General features: G+C 41.5%; 1 protein-coding gene and 2 long non-coding RNA genes across 3 annotated transcripts; 1 reads left to right on the plus strand and 2 right to left on the minus strand.

Annotated features, from left to right (window-relative positions):
- Positions 1-9,779: 9,779 nt before the first annotated feature.
- Positions 9,780-14,473, plus strand: LOC4327245 (squamosa promoter-binding-like protein 2). Its single transcript, NM_001409063.1, has 3 exons — positions 9,780-11,133; positions 12,317-12,447; positions 13,268-14,473. The coding sequence occupies exons 1-3, from the start codon at positions 10,718-10,720 to the stop codon at positions 13,957-13,959; spliced, it is 1,239 nt and encodes a 412-aa protein (NP_001395992.1). The 5' UTR covers positions 9,780-10,717; the 3' UTR covers positions 13,960-14,473.
- LOC107278895 (uncharacterized) lies at positions 12,505-13,311 on the minus strand. Its single transcript, XR_001539812.3, has 3 exons — positions 13,172-13,311; positions 12,922-13,071; positions 12,505-12,679 (listed from the first exon to the last, which is right to left on the minus strand). It is a non-coding gene; the product is annotated as an uncharacterized lncRNA (long non-coding RNA).
- Positions 14,474-15,547: 1,074 nt separating the features above from the next.
- LOC107278893 (uncharacterized) lies at positions 15,548-18,201 on the minus strand. Its single transcript, XR_001539810.3, has 2 exons — positions 18,010-18,201; positions 15,548-16,709 (listed from the first exon to the last, which is right to left on the minus strand). It is a non-coding gene; the product is annotated as an uncharacterized lncRNA (long non-coding RNA).
- Between the last annotated feature and the right edge of the window lie 1,380 nt (positions 18,202-19,581).

Below are 19,581 nucleotides of genomic sequence, written 5' to 3' on the forward strand. Positions count from 1 at the left end.
ATTTATCTTATTCTTCGTTCTTCAACGCCCTAGCTAGATCATGGTAGCTATAGCTAGTACGTCTTCTCGATTGTGCATCCCTTGACATTAATTCTTGTGGTGATCTGTATTTTTTCTTTGGCTGTGTTTAGTTGCAAATTTTTTTCTTCAAACTTCTAATTTTTTCATCACATCAAAACTTTCATACACACGTAAACTTCCAACTTTTCCGTCACATCATTCCAATTTCAACTAAACTTCTAATTTTAGTGTGAACTAAACACACCCTCTGAACAACTAGCACTTGAAAAAAAATGCAAGATTAGTACCATGAAAGACAATAGCCAGGAAAGAAAAAAAATCACCACCACAACGCACCACGCACCGATAGCACCTAAACAAAAGCCAGAAGAAGACTAGTGCTGGACTAGGCGCCACTAAACGTGATCGGTCGCCGCTAGATTAACAAAGAAGCTACCACCGTACCACCCAAAACCAAAATCTAACAGCGAGCGCTGCACTCAACTCTATGTCCTTGGGTAAAAGAGAAGGATAAAACCGCTCTCCTCCAAAGGCCCGCTAACATGTAGTTTGCATTGACTAGAGCACCGCCGCAAGTGGATAAACATTGAGCGAGCACACGCGCACAAGCTGTCTGAGAGAAGTTTTGGCAGGGGGCCACCTAAATGTCGTATTTAGATAGAAGAGCGATGATGAAGTGGTGATTTATATATAAATGCCGTACCATGTGCTAATTATATTGGGAGATATATATAAAAATCGTGGAGGTGTAGGACTTTGCATATCAGCATATGGACATAGTGGAGAGACCTAGCTATATGGAGGAGTCACGATTTTCAAACAAGCCAGATAAGCTCAAAGACATATATATCGTCGTCGAGCTCGGCATGCAGATGACAATGCAATGCAATCGAGACAGTGATACTCTCACCGGACCAAAATATATGATATCGCTGACTTTCAATATAAACGTTTGACCACTCATCCTGTTAAAAAATTTAATATAAATATAAAAAAAGTATAAGTTTCTTTGAAAATAAAATGATCACAACTAAATAGTAGTATTATATATAATTTTTTAATAAGATAAATAGTTAAATAGTATTATTATAGTCAACAACGTCATATATAAATATATTATAGAACTGAGGAAGTATTATATTCTAGATGGATGTATATATATACGTACGGCTAGATATAGCTTTGAGCTAGCTAATGTGGTGCGAGGAGGGAGGAGTTTGGGCGTGCTTCACTTGATTTCTGCAGTGCAGTAGTGCAGATGGCCCCTGCATTATTGCAAAGTTAGGCGAGTGAAATGGTGAGAAGGCGTGGACGCATGCATGTACACTGTATCTGCCCGGGCCATCGCTGGCTGCTGCTCTCTGCTTGTTGCATGCTTAGGTAGGTAGCTAGTGGTCGTCGTCGTCTACAATTATGCCCTGGTCGGGTCGGGCCGGGGGACCATCACCCTCCTCTCCCCGGCCGATCCTTTGTCGGGACGCCGCCGCGCGTCAGCGGCGGCGGCTAGATCAACGGGAACGTTGTTGGATCTTCGCAGGCGTCGCTTACGTGGTCCGTCTGCAATAAACTATCTTTGTAGGTGGACCATCCCCTTCTCCTCGGGTATCGTTTTTGTCGATAGGGTTTTAGCTCCAAAAGCTATGTCCGTCTTCGAAAATGAAACCCCTACATCGTCAAAAATGTTTTTTCTAGTAGTGGTGCACGCGCTTAGCCGCTCGACGGCCGGCGCGTGGTGGGGTCCATGAGCGCCCGCGCGCTGGCCGGATGTGCGCGTTCTGACGACGCGCGAGAGCGATCGACGGACCACGTATACACGCGTGCCAGTGCGTGCGCGACGTCGTCTCTTCCGGTTTGATAAGGTAAGGTAGGAGTAGTGGATTATTCGCGCCACGTACGACGATCGACGCACGCACGCACGACACCGTCGAGGTCCCCGCGCGCGACCGACCATGCATGCACTCGTAATCGATCGGCATCATCCCCTGACCGAGAATGAGGTGGTTCAAATTTATTGTGTAATAGGTGATGTTAAATCTCCACCTAAATTTTCTTTTTTTCTTTTTTTGACGAGGGAGTAATTGTCTGGCTATTCTTAATTGTACTCGATCGTTCCAACCAATTTTGTTTTTTAAACTGTTAAATGTTTTAAATAGGAAAATTGCTTTAGAAAATTATATGTTGTTGTTTTTAAAATAGCTACTCCATATATTTTATAATGTTAAGACTTTCTAGCATTTGTCTACGTTTATATAGATAGATATTATTGAATCCAGACGAATATCGTGTTTAGATTCATTAACATCTATATAAATATGAGTAATGCTAGAAAGTTTTACATTACAAAACGGAGGAAGTAATACTTAATTAATCAGCGTTAATGGAATGATACGTTTTGGAGGGAAGGTTGCTAATTACCCTAAGTCCCGAACTCAGCCACTGGTAGTACGGTATATACACGTGAAGGGAGATGCATAGAGCTAGGTAATTAGATTAGCCAGCTTCACGTGTGCGCCGTGCCACATGCATACGTACATACGGTAGCAACACATGCATGCAGCTTCGATCTATAGTAAGTACTCCCTCCATACTCGTAAATAAAATCGTTTAGAGCAATGCTTAAGTTAAATATTAGAAATATAAATCATTAATAGCTCTTAAGCTTTTTAGTTTGAAAATATAAAAAATATATGAATAGATTTGTCTTGAATAATACTTTCATAAATATATACATGTATCACTTTTCAATAAATATTTTTTATAGAAACAAAAAGCCAAAGTTGTGTTTTAGAGACCATGTCACTGTTCAAAACGACTTTCTTTACTAGTACGGAGGGGTAATACTATATACATTACAAGTAAAGACACAAACTGCTACGTGCCATGCCATGTCCGGCCAACACACAATTATTAGAGCAGTAAGTACGTACGGCTCCAGGTTTTTTCTGTAGCTATCCCATGCATCGACGGTTAATTTCCACTACGTGCCATGTTTGCAACTTAGGATCCGTTTTGTTTACGAATTGCAAACTTAGGATTCCTTTTCTTTTTCAAATTGCAACTTTGGATTCCTTTTCTTTTCAAATTAAAACCTCTCTCTTGCATGCAACTTGTTGGACGTCGGATATATAAAAGCTAACTAATTAATCAAGACTGGTTAATTTAGAGATCGATCTACCGTGTTCGCACTTCGCCGCGCGGGGCTCGCTGACGTTCTGAACGCGATTAAATCATTTCTGGCATGATCCGGTTGTTGCAGTCAATCTGTCAGTCAATGCCTAAAACTAACTTATATTTAAAAAAGGCTAATTTTATCTTTTTTTCCTATGAAATAGAGATAAAGTACGTAATCTCTTCATCTCAAAATATGACACAAGTGCAACCATTTTTTATCAATATTTCGTTATATAAGACGTGTCTGCATATAGTATTAACTAGCATTCCCCTCATCTTTAATTAGTTCTTTAAATCATCCACTCTCAAGATCTCTAATTTTATTGGCCGGTGCATGCAGCGTACTCCTATTTACTATGATGATCCACACAAAAGTTGTATTTACTATGATGATCCAAACGGGAAGTTGTGTACTATTTACTACGATGACCCAAACAATAAGTTATATTTACTACGATGTTCCAAATGAAAAGTTGATAATAGTTTTTAGTCTTTGCGCCAGTGTTAATTGCATAATATATTTTAGGATGGACAAAAGGAACATATTCCCATATAATATCCTTAACTAGAAACCCGCAGTCATCCCTGACCGAATTAACAGCGGTGTTGGCGAAGATAAACCCATAATAGCTACTACTATAAAATAGTACTCCAGTAGCATATGAAGGACCAGTATTAAATCGTGACAGAAAAATGGTCCGTACTATTATACGCACCAAATGGATACATGCATGCATGGACCATCCTGGCCTGGACCTTCTTGTGCTAATTAAGCATGGAGATTAATTACGCATGACGACAAAGTAGACGCCCCACGCACGTCACCACGAGCCACGTCATGCATACACGCACAACACGTTGCACTGTTTTAATTTGCACACACCGGCAAAAATTCGATTGTTTACTAATCAAAACCGAATTAACACGTGTACACTTAATTAAATTAACGCCGTCCAAATCAGCAATAAACATGTTCTTCTTCGTGTTTATTCCACACACATACCGAATATCTATCTATACTACTTAAAATATTAATATTAATGATAGTTTTGTTCGTTCTCACATAACCATTATCACTAACATGTGAACCCCACCATCTATACTATTACACCACTTTTTAATTAGTCATCGATATCTTGCGTTTTACTATTGATTTTTTTTCCCAAATTTCAAAATCACCTACTTATTTAATAAGAAAAATCATAGTATTGTTTAAACTAAATAAATACTTCTTACTCCCTCTGTCCAAAAATATAAGCATTTTCAGAACTAGTCACAGTCTTCGAGATGCTACTTTGACCAACAATATCTATAAAATAAAATATTTTAAATAAAAAGAGTTGTATATTATAATAGTTTGATTTATGCTAAATCTAGTAACATCAATTTTTACATGATTGATCTTTTTTATTTTATTGCTATTAATAGTTAAAGTTAAAAATGGTTGACTTGGCACTATACTCAAAATGCTTATATTTTAGAGGGGGAGTAATTGATTTAATAATGTAGAAACTTAAATTGTTTTATGTTACAACGCACGGGCTTTAGGTTAGTCTTAAAAAATGAATACTGTGACGAAATAATTAACAAACTTATTATATACGTACGGCTACTTGGCCAAAGTAAACTCTGGGACTGTCGTACTGTACATGCAAGGACGATTAAATTGTTCATTGAATTTAGGGTGTGTTTAGTTTCTTGAAAGTTTAAAGAAAGTTAGAAGTTTAGAAAAAAAGTTAAAAATTTATTTGTGTAAAAAAGTTTTTGATGTGATATAATGTAATGGAAAGTTGGAAATACGGGGAAAACTAAACACCGCCAGTATTCATGGTGACACGGCAGCAACAACGGCTCGTCGACACTAGTCGCACGTACGTGTTCTCTGCGTAGACTCGACGACCGTACTGTACTGATCACCTGTAAATAACTACTCCAATCCAAAATGTCTCTGAAAAAAAAATATATATACAAACACTTTGAAATGAAAATAAAGACCGGATGATCGATCGATCGGACCATATGTTGATCTGGTGAACATATACTCCTATATCTTTGTTCCTTGATTTGATTAATTCCGGCCAGCTTTGCCGGCTTTCCGTACAATATAAGTACAGTAGATTATAGATCATCATGGTAGGAGTAGATTATAAGTACAGGATGTGTTCGTGTTTATAGTTTCCCAGTACTACCTCGTCTCAAAATAAGTACAGCCGTATGTATACATATCCAACGTTTGATCGTCCGTCTTATTTGAAAAGTTTATGAAAAAAATTAAAAAATTAGTTACACTTAAAAGTACTATCTATGTTTTTTTCATGTAATAAAAATAAAAATACTAATTATAATTTTTTTTCAAATAAGTCGAATGGTCAAACGTTGAATATAAATAGTGTAAAACTACACTTATTTTCGGACGGAGGGAGTGCTTTGTACCGTGTGTTTTTCAATAATAATAATAATAATAATAATAATTGAGATGTGTTCAAAGCTTCTAGAAGCAAGAAAGCCAGCAGCCGTTCGCCCGTTCGACGTCAACAAGCTGATAATAACCACAAAAAACATGAGTATGTAAGCAACTGAACCACGCCAGATGCGACGCATCTCCTCTCAATTCTCTGGCCTCTGTAGCTGATGGGGGACTTAGCCCGGGAACTAAAGAAAATTTGTAAAGAAAGTTTTCTACTCTAATATATCTACTCCCTCCGTGTAAAAAAGACTAACCAACCTCGCATTAAGACCCTGTTTTGATGGGTCTAAGACTTTTTAATCACTATCACATCGGATATTTGGACATTAATTATAAATATTAAATGTAGACTATTAATAAAACCCATTCCATAACCCTGAACTAATAATCTATTGAGCCTAATTAATCCATGATTAGCCTATGTGATGCTACAGTAAACATGCGCTAATTATGGATTAATTAGGCTTAAAAAATTTCACGCGAATTAGCTCTCATTTATGTAATTAGTTTTATAAGTAGTTTATATTTAATATTTCAAATTCATCCGATATGATAGGGACTAAAGTTTAGTCCCTGAATCCAAACACCACCTAAAATATCCTAAAACAATATTTAGACGTACTCTGTATTCAGATTCGCCGTTACATGTACTGGTTACTTTTTTTTTTGACGGGGAAGTAAGCCGTAAAAGCCACTGCTAATTACTCCAAAGAGTAACCATGCTGCAAACAGTACTACAAATTAAATCAAACACAGCATCTGTAGATGTGTAACCCTGGTTAATCAATCAATCAATGAGTTGACCCAATTTCTAAGAAACATCAGATCGCCATCCTTGAGTACAGTGTGCCACGTACTGTAGCAATCAGCTGGATTTTTTCCTACCTTGAGAAATAAGAAAACAAGACTTTCTGTCATGTTTTACTGTAGTTCATGGACTGCCAAATAAAACCGGAATATTTTACGTCAATTTCTCCAACACTAATGCAGATTGGCAGAAAAGGCAAGATAGGGGCAAAGCATATTCTCTCCTTTCTTCTTTTTTTTTTTTTGAGTTTTTTTAACCCTTCGACCATGACCAATGCATGCATCATGGTGTGTGGTGAGATAGTATTTGAGATGGAGATGGAGGAGGCTTTTGCTGACTTGGACCAATCTATGGCTAGATTGAGAGGGGACAGCTGACACAGGCACAACTCGTTTTTTTTTTTTTTGTCAGGAGTATCATGCAACCTGCAGGCCCAACCGGCCAGCCAATTCTCATGAGATTACTATACACTTTTTTGTTGCAAAAAAACGTGTAGTATTACTTGGTATAAGGTCACATTTGTGTTACAGTATATGTTTTGTAAGTACCCATGTCCTACTATACTAGTAATAAACGTGAAAAGCTTGTGCTGATTAACAGTATGATATGAGATGCCACTTATTAATAATTCTGCATTTCTTGTTATTATGATGTGTTTAATCTTTCATGGTGGAATGTTTTATGATTTTCGCGGGAATGAACCGCTTTATATGAAATTCTTGTAAAATTCATGCGAGTTCTTTTTATAGCTGAGAATTGTTGGTCTTTTAAATTGTCGGAGTTACAAACTGATTTTTTTTTTTCAATATCTAAAGTCAGCTGCGCAAATATTATTTATTTTAAACATTTTTAAATTATTTTAAGAATAATCGGCTCCATAGTTTTTTTAGGGACAATATTGCATTTATTTATAAATGTTTTGGTGAGGCCACCCTTTGTGCCATGGTAAGTAGACTTATAGCCATTTTATAGTGTAGCCAAAAGGGTTTATATATCCTAAAAATAAGTCATCAGGGAACCATTCTAAAGTTTAAACTGGACAGTTTCAATGAAACTTGGAGGCAGCATGAATTGCAAATTTGAAAGTGTCAACTTGTTTTTTGTTTTTTTCCCTCATAAATAATCGCAAGGAGTGCAATGGGGGGGGTACAAGATGGTGTAGTACGTAGTACATCCCTGACATATATGTACTGTGCGCTGATGCATGGCTAAACTGTAGCAGTTTGGATCTGCGTGCCAGTAGGACCGTAGTACAAGTGTATAAACTACAAAGTGCGTGCACTGTGTTGGCCTTCCTGCAATGTTGCAATGTTGCGATCTCAACGGCCAGTTTGAAGGAGCTTTAATTATGAGAAGTATCGGTCAGAATTCAGCTCTAGTTTCTTTCGAACTAGTAAAAGTTTTTTAAAATAATTTAGTTTTTAATTTATATTGTAGGAAGATATAGTTATACTAGAATGCAGGAAAATAAATTAGAAGTTGGTTACCAAACAACAGCTTTGACTTAAGCTGCCCAAACAGGACCTATTTATTTTTGTTTGTTCGTATTTTTAGATTCTGCAACTATAATTCTTAGTCTAGACAAAAAGTTAAACTAAATTGTAGCGGACAAAAACTCCCCCAAAGAAACCCCAAATGTTGAATTGTATAGCTTAGCTTTCTCAGCATTCAGCAGACCCCTTGCAAACGTTTTCAACTTGGACCTAGTTTAGTTTCTAACTTTTTCTTCAAACTTCTAACTTTTCCATCACATCAAAACTTTCCTACACACACAAACTTTCAACTTTTCTGTCACATCGTTCCAATTTCAATTAAAATTTTAATTTTTATGTGAACTAAACACACCCTTCGTTTTAAAAGGGTTCTGTTTTCATTTGAAAACTGATTTTCTTTCATAATAGAAGTAATACAGACCATGCTTTTTCCCCATAATTCAGGATCAGGGATACAACTTGAATTCCCTTAATGTAGCTTGTCAGGTGGGTATACTACGTTCCAAGGAATATAAATCAAAGTCTCATTGCATAATTACCTTGAAGAAAATAAAACATTACTAACAAGACTGAAACTATTCCATTTTTATTTTACTCATGGAACTACTACTCAATTAATCTCGTATATGACCATAGCTTTGACCCACATCCAGCTCTCCGATCGATTCAAGACTTCTCTTGCCATCTTGTCAACAAGGTGGCAGTAAAGAAAAGGTAATTCTAGATACTGATGAAGCAATGACACATGTTTTTTTTTTCTTTTATTCAGAAGTAACCATATGCCTTCTTGACCATTGGTCAACGTGTGAGAACTAGGAATACTAGCTCGTTAATTAAGAGTTGGAACTTGGACCTCACATAGCTTCATTGGCCATTGTGCTAAATAATCTCATCAGGAGCATAACAATGCACAAGGTTTGGGGAAAATACCTTTGCTAGAGGGACCACATCATGGGCACACAGCACATTCATATGCTCAGAAAAAAGAAAACCTAACCCCTAAGCCAGAACTTTATAATTTTAATAATACTTCTGATAATACTTGTATAAAAAAGTTGTCGTCAAGTTGCGAATAAATTATTAGTTTGTTCTAATTCCATGGAAGCTGATTCGTTAGGTGCGTATTTTAGTCATAGACGGTGTACTTTTATCGTTGAGAAGCTAAAATTACAATAAATTACTTTCACATAAATATCTTAATACTACTAGTATCTTATTGCGATTTCCTGCATTGTTTTCATTGTCGTCGTCTTTCCCGATAATTATTTGTCTGCTACGTAAAACTTAAAACTATTTAGTCTTGCTTAAGTCCGATTCTATAAATCACGCGTAGAAGTACATGTATGTTCTAAAACCGTCTAGTCTAATAAAAAACCATCTGAGGGGGTACAAAAGGCTAGTACCACCTAGTAGTGCATTTCAGGATGTGAACTTGGGTGTTCATCTAGAAGTGCAACAAGCAATAATGATGAGGGGAGTGGATGATTACATGGGGGGTTTTTATATATGATTTGTGAATATCATGTCAGCTGAGATGAGGCAACACCAACACAGCAAAAGAACACACAGAAAAGCCCTCTCTCCTCCAGCAACACACAGAAAAGCCTCTCTCTCCTCCAGCAAGCACCACCAGTAGCTAGCAGGCAGCACAGCAGCACTTCCTCCTCTCATTTCTTTCTTTCTTTCTTTCCTTTCCTTTCCTCTCCATGCATCCATCCCTTTCCTAACTTTTGTACTTTTTTTTTTTTGCTCTCATCTCTCTTGCCTCCACACTGCACCCCCCCTACAAAAGGTGAAGGGAGGGGGGGGGGGGGGAGGCAATCCCTGCACTTAGTCCTTCTCAGCCCTCACATGTCCTGTTATTTCAAGTGAAGTAGTGCAGCTCCTCCTCATCCTCTTCTCTTTCCTTGGTACTACAGAATACTACAGCTTCCACCCTAAAAGGAACAATCCAACACCCAAAGAGGCAAAGGCTAGAAGAGAGAGTGAAGGCAGCAGCTGCAGCTACTAGCTCTCCAAAGGAGAGGGAATCCTCTTGTTCTTGATTGGTTTTGGTTTGCAACTCTTTTCTTCTTCTTCTTCTGCATCCTCTTCTTCTTCCTTGGTCCATGGTAATGGTGTAGTCGTGGTGGTTTTGTTTCTCTCCTTCCCACCTACTCTCTCCTACCACACACTTGTCTCTCTATGTCTTGAGGCATTGGCAATTAAAGTGAGTGAACAGTGTAGCAGAGGGGTGACCCCCCCTCTCCTCTTCTTGGCAATTATTGCCACCTTTGGAGTTTGTAGTCCTCCAATAGGAGTCCAGCTCCCCCCTGTGCCTGCAACCACTGTGTCTCCCCTCTCCTCTCCTCTCATCTCATCTCATCTCCAAGGCTGGTCTTTATTGGGGTTGCTGCTAGCTAGCTGCAGCTTCCTACCTCCATCCATCCATTCATCTTCTTCTTGCATTAAACTGCAGCTGCTGGGAGAAGAGAGGAGAGGAGAGGTGGTTGGCCTCACCTGTTCTTGGACTCTTAATTGCATGCAGCTGCTGCTGCTGTGATCTCTTCTCCTTTTCTTCCCTGTCATCTGTGAGCTTTTGCTTCCAATCAACACTCCTTTTTGTGGTGAGACGAGGAGCTGAGCTTCAGCTGCTGCTGTACGAGCGCAAAAGCTCAGCTCAAGAACAGATAGAGGCATCAGCAGCAGCAAGATCGAGAGGATAACAAGAGATCTCGTGATAGTACTTACGTTTCGTTGCTCGATCTTTTTTTCGCCATGGATTGGGACGCCAAGATGCCTTCCTGGGACCTCGGCACGGTGGTCGGCCCGAGCGGTGGCGGTGGCGGTGGCGGAGGAGGAGGCGGCGCGCTTGACCTCAAGCTCGGCGCGCCGACGAGCTGGAAGACGACGACGACGGTGTCTGCTGCGTCGGCTGCTCCGGCGGCGGTGGCGCCACCGCCGCCGCCGCCGGCGTCGTCGTCGTCTTCCGCGGCGGCGGCGGGGAAGCGGGCGCGGGCGGGGCAGGGGCAGCAGGCGGCGGTGCCGGCGTGCTCGGTGGAGGGGTGCGCCGCCGACCTGTCCAAGTGCGTCCGCGACTACCACCGGCGGCACAAGGTGTGCGAGGCGCACTCCAAGACGGCCGTCGTCACCGTCGCCGGCCAGCAGCAGCGCTTCTGCCAACAGTGCAGCAGGTACGTGACGTCACCCCCATGCATTTCTCTACTTCCTCCTCAATTTCCATTTCATTTCTTTGAAAAACAAAATATACATGTTTCATTTCCTTTTCAGAAAACGAGAATTTGCATGCAGATTTAGTTGGTGTAAATTTTTTTTGTGTGGTTATTACGGGTGGATTTGATTTTTGGCGCTGTTTTAGTTTCTGTCCGTTTGCTATCATGACGCTTTTTTGGCGTTTGCAATTAACAAGCCGACGTGCAGCCACCACCACACCCCGAAACTTCTGGTATCCATCTGTTTCCAACCCCACAGTAATTCAGAATTTCAGACCAGTTCAATCCTTTTACGTACGCAGCCCCAAAGGTTGAATACTTGAATCTTTATACAAACAGAGCAACTCAAAGTTCAATTCTTATCCTTTTTATTTTTTAAAAAAAACTATGAAGTTTAATTAGGCTAGAATCACCAGCTAGCCTATCCAAACAGAGCAACTCAAAGTTCAATTCCTTTTGAAAAAAAAAAGAGAAACTAACTTATTTAGACATAGCAACTCAAAGTTCAATGTTTTTGGTTAAAAAAAAACTCGAGTTTTTGATTAGGCTAGAATGACCAACTAACCTTTGGTGGAGATCAATTTTGATTTCTGGGTGGTGATCTGGTCCCTGGAGCCTGAAGAATCTGAACCAGACAAAGCATTTGCATTGGCCACCCGTGCTTCCTCTTCTTCCTCGGGAGGGACACTGTCTTTCTGTCCCCACGACGACGCAGCAGCGCACCACCATGGCAGCAGCAGCAGAATAGGCAAGATACAATGGAACTGGCACTACTTGCAGGGCCATGCCAATGCTTTTCCCGGTCGCATTCGTGGCTCACTCGCGCAACACCAACGATTTTGGCACCTTCCACCCTGCATCTGCTGCTGCTGCTGCTCCTCGTTCCAGATGCTCACCTGGCCACGACAAACGATATTCCAGTCCCATCCATATGCTCAGCTTAATTCTTTCACAGTTTCACTCCGGCAATTACTAGCACCAACCAGTAGATCTAGCTCTCATTTGGATACTTCTGAATGATCATTCATTTGAGATTTGCATCACACATAAGTACATAACAATGGATTCAGATTCAGAGATTCAGGGAAGCCCCTGTGACCGGATGGATGAATTGATTGTTTGATGTTGTTGTTTTCTTTGACAGGTTTCATTTGCTCGGGGAGTTCGATGAGGAGAAGAGGAGCTGCAGGAAGCGGCTCGACGGGCACAACAAGCGGCGTCGGAAGCCGCAGCCTGATCCTCTCAACCCCGGCAACCTTTTCGCCAATCACCACGGTATGCAATTGCAAACCATATGTTCTTGAGATTGTTCTGTTCTTGACAGCACGAAAATTATCCACAACAATCCTTTTTTTTTACTGTCGTTAAGTAGTAATACTATTTGTGATATCTCCTAAGATTAAGGTGTAATATGAATTAAGTTAGAAAAATACAGTATGATACACTGATACTGTACCTGAGGGACCGTAGAAAAGCTCTCCATAATTGGCAAGCCGCATGCATCAGCCTACAGTTTGGAAAGGACGTGAATAAAGTTTTCGTTTTCATAGCTGACAGCTGAAATAGCACTTGAAAGCGAAGCAGAAAATTTTGACATTTTTCATCCCCGTTCGGTTTGATCGAACTATTTTAGTGCGACCTACTAAACCTGACATTTCTTATCTCCTCCCAGTTGACTGGCAGTAGTAAACGTTTGCATTACATGATACAAGTAAAACTACTGTAGCTGTCTGAAAGCGCAAAGTTGACCTGAATTGGAGTCGTGTGATATATCATGTCATCATGGAAAATCCACCGTAGTTTTTGGACCTTGCATCTTGGATCATCTAGGACAGGTCATTTTCAACAATTCCCTGAGGAATCGTTCATAAACTAGAGCATTGACTCGCCGCTGCATATCTGAAAAACAATATTATAAAAATAAATCATATCATAGCGTTGGACGTTAGCAGTAACAAATTTATCATCAGAGAATATCTTCCAAGAACAGGAGCTGTACCTGAATTCTGCCAAGAAACGCAAATAGTTGAGTGACAATGTTTTGGCTCATGAGACGTCGGCCTCACTGTTGGTATCCATCGCTTTCTGTGTGCAGGAGCGGCAAGATTCACCTCGTACCCGCAGATCTTCTCGACGGCGGCGTCCATGTCGCCGCAGGAGACGAAGTGGCCGGCGAACGTGGTCAAGACGGAGGCCGCCGACGTGTTCCAAGAGCCGTACTACCACGCCCTCCACCTCAACGGCGCCGGCGCCGCCGCGGCCGCCTCCATCTTCCACCACGGCGGCAACAAGGCGAGGAAGCACCACTTCCCTTTCCTGACGGCCGACCACGGCGGCGGCGCCGCCGCGGCGTCGCCGTTGTTCGGGTGCCAGCCGTTCACCATCACGCCTTCCTCGGAGAGCAGGAGCAGCAGCAGCAGCCGGCACAGCAACGGCAAGATGTTCGCCCACGACGGGGGTCTGGACAACTGTGCTCTCTCTCTTCTGTCAGACAACCCCACACCCACGGCGCAGATCACCATCCCACAGCCTCTCTTCGCCGGCGGCGGGCAGTACGGCGGCGGCGGCGGCGGCGACGTGTCGCTCACCGGCCTGTCCTACGTCAGAATGGCCGGCAAGGACACGTCCATCTTGGCAAAATCTGCCACTACCACTGCTACTACTGCTACTACTCCTACTACCACAAGTGCACAGCTGCAATACCATGGCTACTACCACCACCATGTCAGCGCCGATCAGGGTAGCTCCGATGCTGCAATCCAGGCTCTTCCTTTCTCATCGTGGTAGTGGAGATTCCGGGTTCCGATTTCGATCTCAGCGAGGCCCTGTTCTTGAGCTGAATTCCTGATAGATCAGATGCTAGGGAGATGGTAATGTTGTTCAACAAAATATGTCAGTGATAATAGTTGTATTATCTTGGTGATACTGAAAAATATTCACCACGATATGCACATTTTCCAACTTTGCCTGGTATTTCCAGTTTATGGGAAATACCCCCAAGCCAGCTTATGATTCACAATTGCATTATTAGAACTAGTGCTATTATTTTTGGAGGGTTATTGACTTGTACTGTAGTGGTACAGCTTTTGTTGTGTGTACATTTGGCTATCCACTTGATTGGTGTAGGGGCTAGTTCAGCAGGAACTAGACATAAGTTAACTGTACTTGAATAGTCAAATTAGCCTCAAAAGCTGGAGGATTACTGATTATTTCTAATCGTGTGGCTCTGCTTGTTTTTCACATGCTGTACATCAACAGAGACCTTGTTGGAAGACAGGGACTAAATTAAGGGTTTTGGACCACTTCTGGTGCCGTTGTTCTAGGAACACAAGTTTCAGATTTCAGATAGGTCTTCTTTCTGTTGCTTGTCTGCCCTTCTAGCTTCCTTGTTTGATGTTCACCCCTCTTGAGCTAAGACTTTTCTCTAGCTAGCTGAAAAGATGCCATGGAGGAGAACTGTGGTTTATATGTACTGGTATTTCTGAAAATAAGAGAGAGAAGATGCTAGTACAAAATTACTGCATTACACATGTTCCTGTGTATTCTTGAAAACAAAATCATTGCATTTGTGGCATATGCCAAGATGAAATGATGACGTGTGGAGCTGCTTGCTTTTCACATGCTGTTCATCAACAGAGATCTTGTTGAAAGACAGTGACTAAATTAAGGTTTTGGACCACTTCTGTAGCCGTTATTCTAGGAGATCAAGTTTTCTGTTTTTTTAGCGATATTAACTAGGAGGACAAGTTCTGAATTCAGATGACTATGCTTTCTATAATACAATTGGTTGTTTTTTATTTGATGTTTAACCCTCGTTGGCTAAAGAAGTCAAGGAGGACAGCTCAGTGGAAGCAAAGATCAAGATCAAGTACTGAGATGCTACAGGAAAAAAAAAGTTATATACTAACTTCCAGTGCAAACTGGTTGGTTCTTGATATTTTTTTTATAAAAAAAAAACACAGAAGAAACATGCATGGGAAATTGCTGATCTTTAGCAGAGGCGTAATTTCATGCTTTAAAGTTGCATTATTTGAAGTGAAAAGAAACAGATCATTCAGAAAAGCAATTGTATCGGTTTCTGTAAAGTGGTATTCTTTAAAAGGGACAGAAAAAACAAAGCTACATAGGTGAAGAATATGTGACAGAGAACGTACGAATTTCCGCTATTTGGATGTTTATGTCAACAAAATTCCTCCAATTTGTGTTAGCTATTTTCATATTATGCTCCCCTTCATGCTCAAGGCATGATCGAGAATACATAGTCATATTTGTCATGCTCTCAAACCATAGGTTTTTTCTTAAGCTCGGATTCTACTTAAAATAGCTCTTCAAACCAGCAAGGTAAATATTCTGGAGAGTCAAAACGACAACCAGGTTTCAGAAACAGAAGCTGTTATTCATCCCTTACACTCATCCAATCAAACTGTAGTTTGACAGAAAAAGAGAAGGAAGAACATGGGAAAGCATGACATAGTAAGGAGCTACTACCTACATCCATGCAAGCATAGGCATGGCTACCCAGAAGACATTCTTGCAAATATAAACCTCTTCTGGAATGGATCCTGACACAATCTTCCTACATCCATTCTTTCTTGAAACGCTCTCTGACGGCCAAGATGTAAGCCGTCGCCCTCTCGTCGACGTTGCCGCCACCATAGGAGCCGTTTGCAGCTGCAGCTACATCAATGGAGGAAGAGTAGTTTGGCTGGTAGGAGTAGGCCTGTGTGACACTTACAGAAGGGCTGCTCTGGGGTTTGACATACTTGGAGTATACTGTCACCACCTTCCCCTTGGCCCCTCCTCTAGCACTGTTCTTGAGATTTGCCTCCATTTTTTTCTTTTGGGGTCTAAGTTTTGCCTAGCTTGCTCAAAGATTTGCTTTGGCTGTGGTTGCTGTGAAATGCAGGAGGAGATAACCCCTATATATATATGCAGGTTGGGTGTGTGGCAAACTCTGTGAATGAGATGATCAGAGTAGACTCTGGAGGTCACATCTCTGCTTCTTTGTGGTGCCAGTAGATAACATGCATGGAGCAAGAAGAAATTCTCTGTGATGCCAACGGATAACATTGCATGTAAACAAGAAGAATTATTTCTGATGCCAATGGATAACATGCATCCGACCAGAAGAAGAATCATCCATCAGCTGTTGTGCAGGGCTGAACGCATGATGCGCCTAAGGACAGTCACTGACAAGTGAGCCCAGTATGCTACGAAGGGCCCATTGACAAGTGAGTGGCAGAAGAGCTCAGAGAGGTCCTGTAGTTTCAGCAATGGAGCATCACAAATCTTCAGATATACTGTTGCAAATATCCAGGTGTGCACCTCCATTGCAAGGTTTGGTTCTTTGGCTCACTTTTTCCAGCTCTTTTGATCTTTTCCAGATCATAAAGGATTCCCTTTGGATATTCTATTCCTGTGCCTTTGCTGCAAATTTAAAAGGAGATTGTTCGACAGATTCCTCTCTATCTGCTTGCGAAGTACCCATCGCTCTTCCTTCACCTGTATGCTGTAGGTTTGTGTGTAGAGATCTCCTCCTGTACAAGTGACAGCATCAGATTTCCAAGGGCCCAGGTGATCAACCTCCAATTCTTGAGAGTCTCAAGAGAAGAACAGATAAAAGAGCCAGAAGGATCTGGCCACATAAAAGTTGCTTTGGCAAATTGGCAGATGTAGTTTTCCACTTTTGAGCAGCCAATGCATGGTCTCTTCTCCTTTGATATTTTCTCATTTCTGACGGAAATATGGAGTACTGTATTATAGTAGCATATGAAAAGAGAAGCCTATGGATGAACAGAAGCAACCACTAGCTGCACACTTGCACATATGTCCAAAACAAACAGATGTGTGATGTGTGGAAACAAAAATATCAGATCGGTGCAACCAAATCAATCGCACAAACAGATGTGTGATGTGTGCAAACAAAAATATCAGATCGATGCAACCAAATCAATCGCTAGCAAGTAACAGCCACTGGGTGCCGGATTCGATCGCCTGTGCTGGACGATGATGCGGCAAATTCAGCTAACACTGGCCAGGTCAGAATCGATCGAGCTTCGCTTACATCCACTCTGAAACTATCTCTTCCAACCATCTCCGCGTCTGATCTCTCCTTTCTTTCTGGGATGTTCCGTGACGACTTGACCGATTGAAGCATGGACGCAGATGCAGGGAAAGTGCAGTTACTTTTGCTAAATAATTTGGTGGTACAGAAAACCTAAAACCTAGACAACGGTATCCCATTAACGGGATACCCTTCTATGAGAGACAGTACCTGATACCTGATACCTGTTGTGGTACCAGTTGCATGGTACCCGATACCTATGATACATGTTACCCGGTACATGTGATATTTAGGACCTGATACCTATAATACTCGTGCAAGAGAATAGTTAATATGTCTATCCCGTTGTGATACCTAGGACCTGATACCTATCATACTCGTGCAAGAGAATAGTTAATATATCTATCCCGTTGCAACGGGATCCCGTTTTGTAGCAGCTCTCTTGGTGGAAATTGGCCAATCGGGTACTTTTGCAGATGCTTTGGGTGGCCGGCCGGGTGACTGACTCACTGAAGAATCTCTTATCAGAATCGGATGACTAAGCAAGCACCGGCCGCATCAGATTACTGCTGCCATGAAGCCGATCTAGTAGCTACTTCGTAGGAGGTTCCTCTATGCCTCTGGATTTATCCTAATCAATTACTAAGATGAACCGCGCATTCATTCGATGTTAGGATCGATTGTTCCACAAAAGAGGAATTGGATGTAAAAATAAAATAGGGAAAAGGGAAGAGGAATATGCCAATATGGTGAGGATGGTTGTGGCGATGAACCTTTGGTGCTCTCCGGCGGGATCCGCGGCGGTGGGAACCTCGGCGGTCGGTCGCTCCGGCGACGTCGCGGGCGCATACAGCTTCTCCGGCCGCCGCGAAGGCATCGTCGCCGGCGGCTCGCCGAATCCGCCTTGCTGGTTGCTGCTGCTGTTTGGGACGCGAGAGCCATCTGATGGGCCCGCGTAAACTGCTACCGGGCCGATGGCCCACAAGAGAATAAAAGTCGGTTCGTCGTCGGTTGCAGAATGGGCCGGGCTGAGCTGTCATTCCTTTCCGGTGGGGGCGCTTGGGCTTGGTGGGGGAGAAGTATGGGCCGAGCCTGCGTAGGCCCATTTGTTGCTGGTACACACGCTGCGACAAAAAGGTTTTGTCTCAACACCCAAAAAAAAATGATGTACAAAAAAGGGTACTCCAGTATTGTACTGTACCTGTACGTTAGTAGCATCGGATGCATACATCTTTACGTGGGTAGGAATAATAATTGTACGTCTTCCTGTAACAAAGTGGTCGTCTACACTGCAACTTGCTCAATGGCGGTTCGAGCTTTGCTTTTGTGATTACTGATTACCGTAAAGTTTTGGTGTGAAAAAAAAAACACTACTGCAGCTGGGAATCGTTTCGTACAGCCGCAAAGTACTAGAGGAGCAACAAAAGCAGCGTCATTTCCAAAAGGGGGCCAGGAGAGATGCATCTCGAGCTAGGAGTAGTACTACGAACCCCACCGCCTATCGGTTACCCTAAAATGCTAAAATCAAAACCAAAATTTAAATTTTAAAATTTAATTTTAAAATAGATTTTAGGATATTTTAAACGTATTTTTTCAGCATTAGTTTTTAAGTCGGTGTGAACATACATATAAAAGTTAAATAAATTATTTTTTATCATTAATAAGTCGTTAAGATTTAAAATAAGATTATGGACCACCGATGAGTCCCTGCTGTTGCAGTAGGAGGAGTAGGAATAGCGGTAGCGATGCTTATCTCTCCATGCGGAAGAAAGAGATGCATCTAAGCTAGGAGTAGTAGCACTCCTGTAGTACTACGAGCTCCATCAGTTATCCCAAAAAAGCTAAAAGCAAAGTTAAAATTTAAGAGTAAAGTGTACGGGCGGTACTTAAATTTGTATGAATATGTCATCTATATCCATAAACTCTTAAAATGTATTTTTAGATCCCTAACTTGTTATGAGTGTCATATAAATCCAAACGGGCTCCAACCTACTCCGTGAGATGACGTGGCATGCCACGGTGACGCTTACATATTAGTGAGATCCACATGTCAGTCATATAGAAAAAATAAAATTTAAAAGTAGAGAGGGGAGAGAGAGAGGAGATAATGATGTTTTTAATTTTGAAAAAACAAATGAAAAAAGAGAGGAGAAAAAAAATGTTCTTAATTTTTTCTATATGTGCTGGTACATGGGTTCTATTGACACGTAGGCGTCACTATGGCATGTCACATCAGCACATTGAGCGGGTTGAAACCCGTTTAGACCTATACGATACTCGAGACAAGTTGAGGGACCCAAAAATTCATTTTGAGAGTGTAGGGACCTAGGTGACACCCACACAAA

This window comes from Oryza sativa, chromosome 1 (assembly GCF_034140825.1).
Source record: "Oryza sativa Japonica Group chromosome 1, ASM3414082v1".
Taxonomy (NCBI): domain Eukaryota; kingdom Viridiplantae; phylum Streptophyta; class Magnoliopsida; order Poales; family Poaceae; genus Oryza; species Oryza sativa.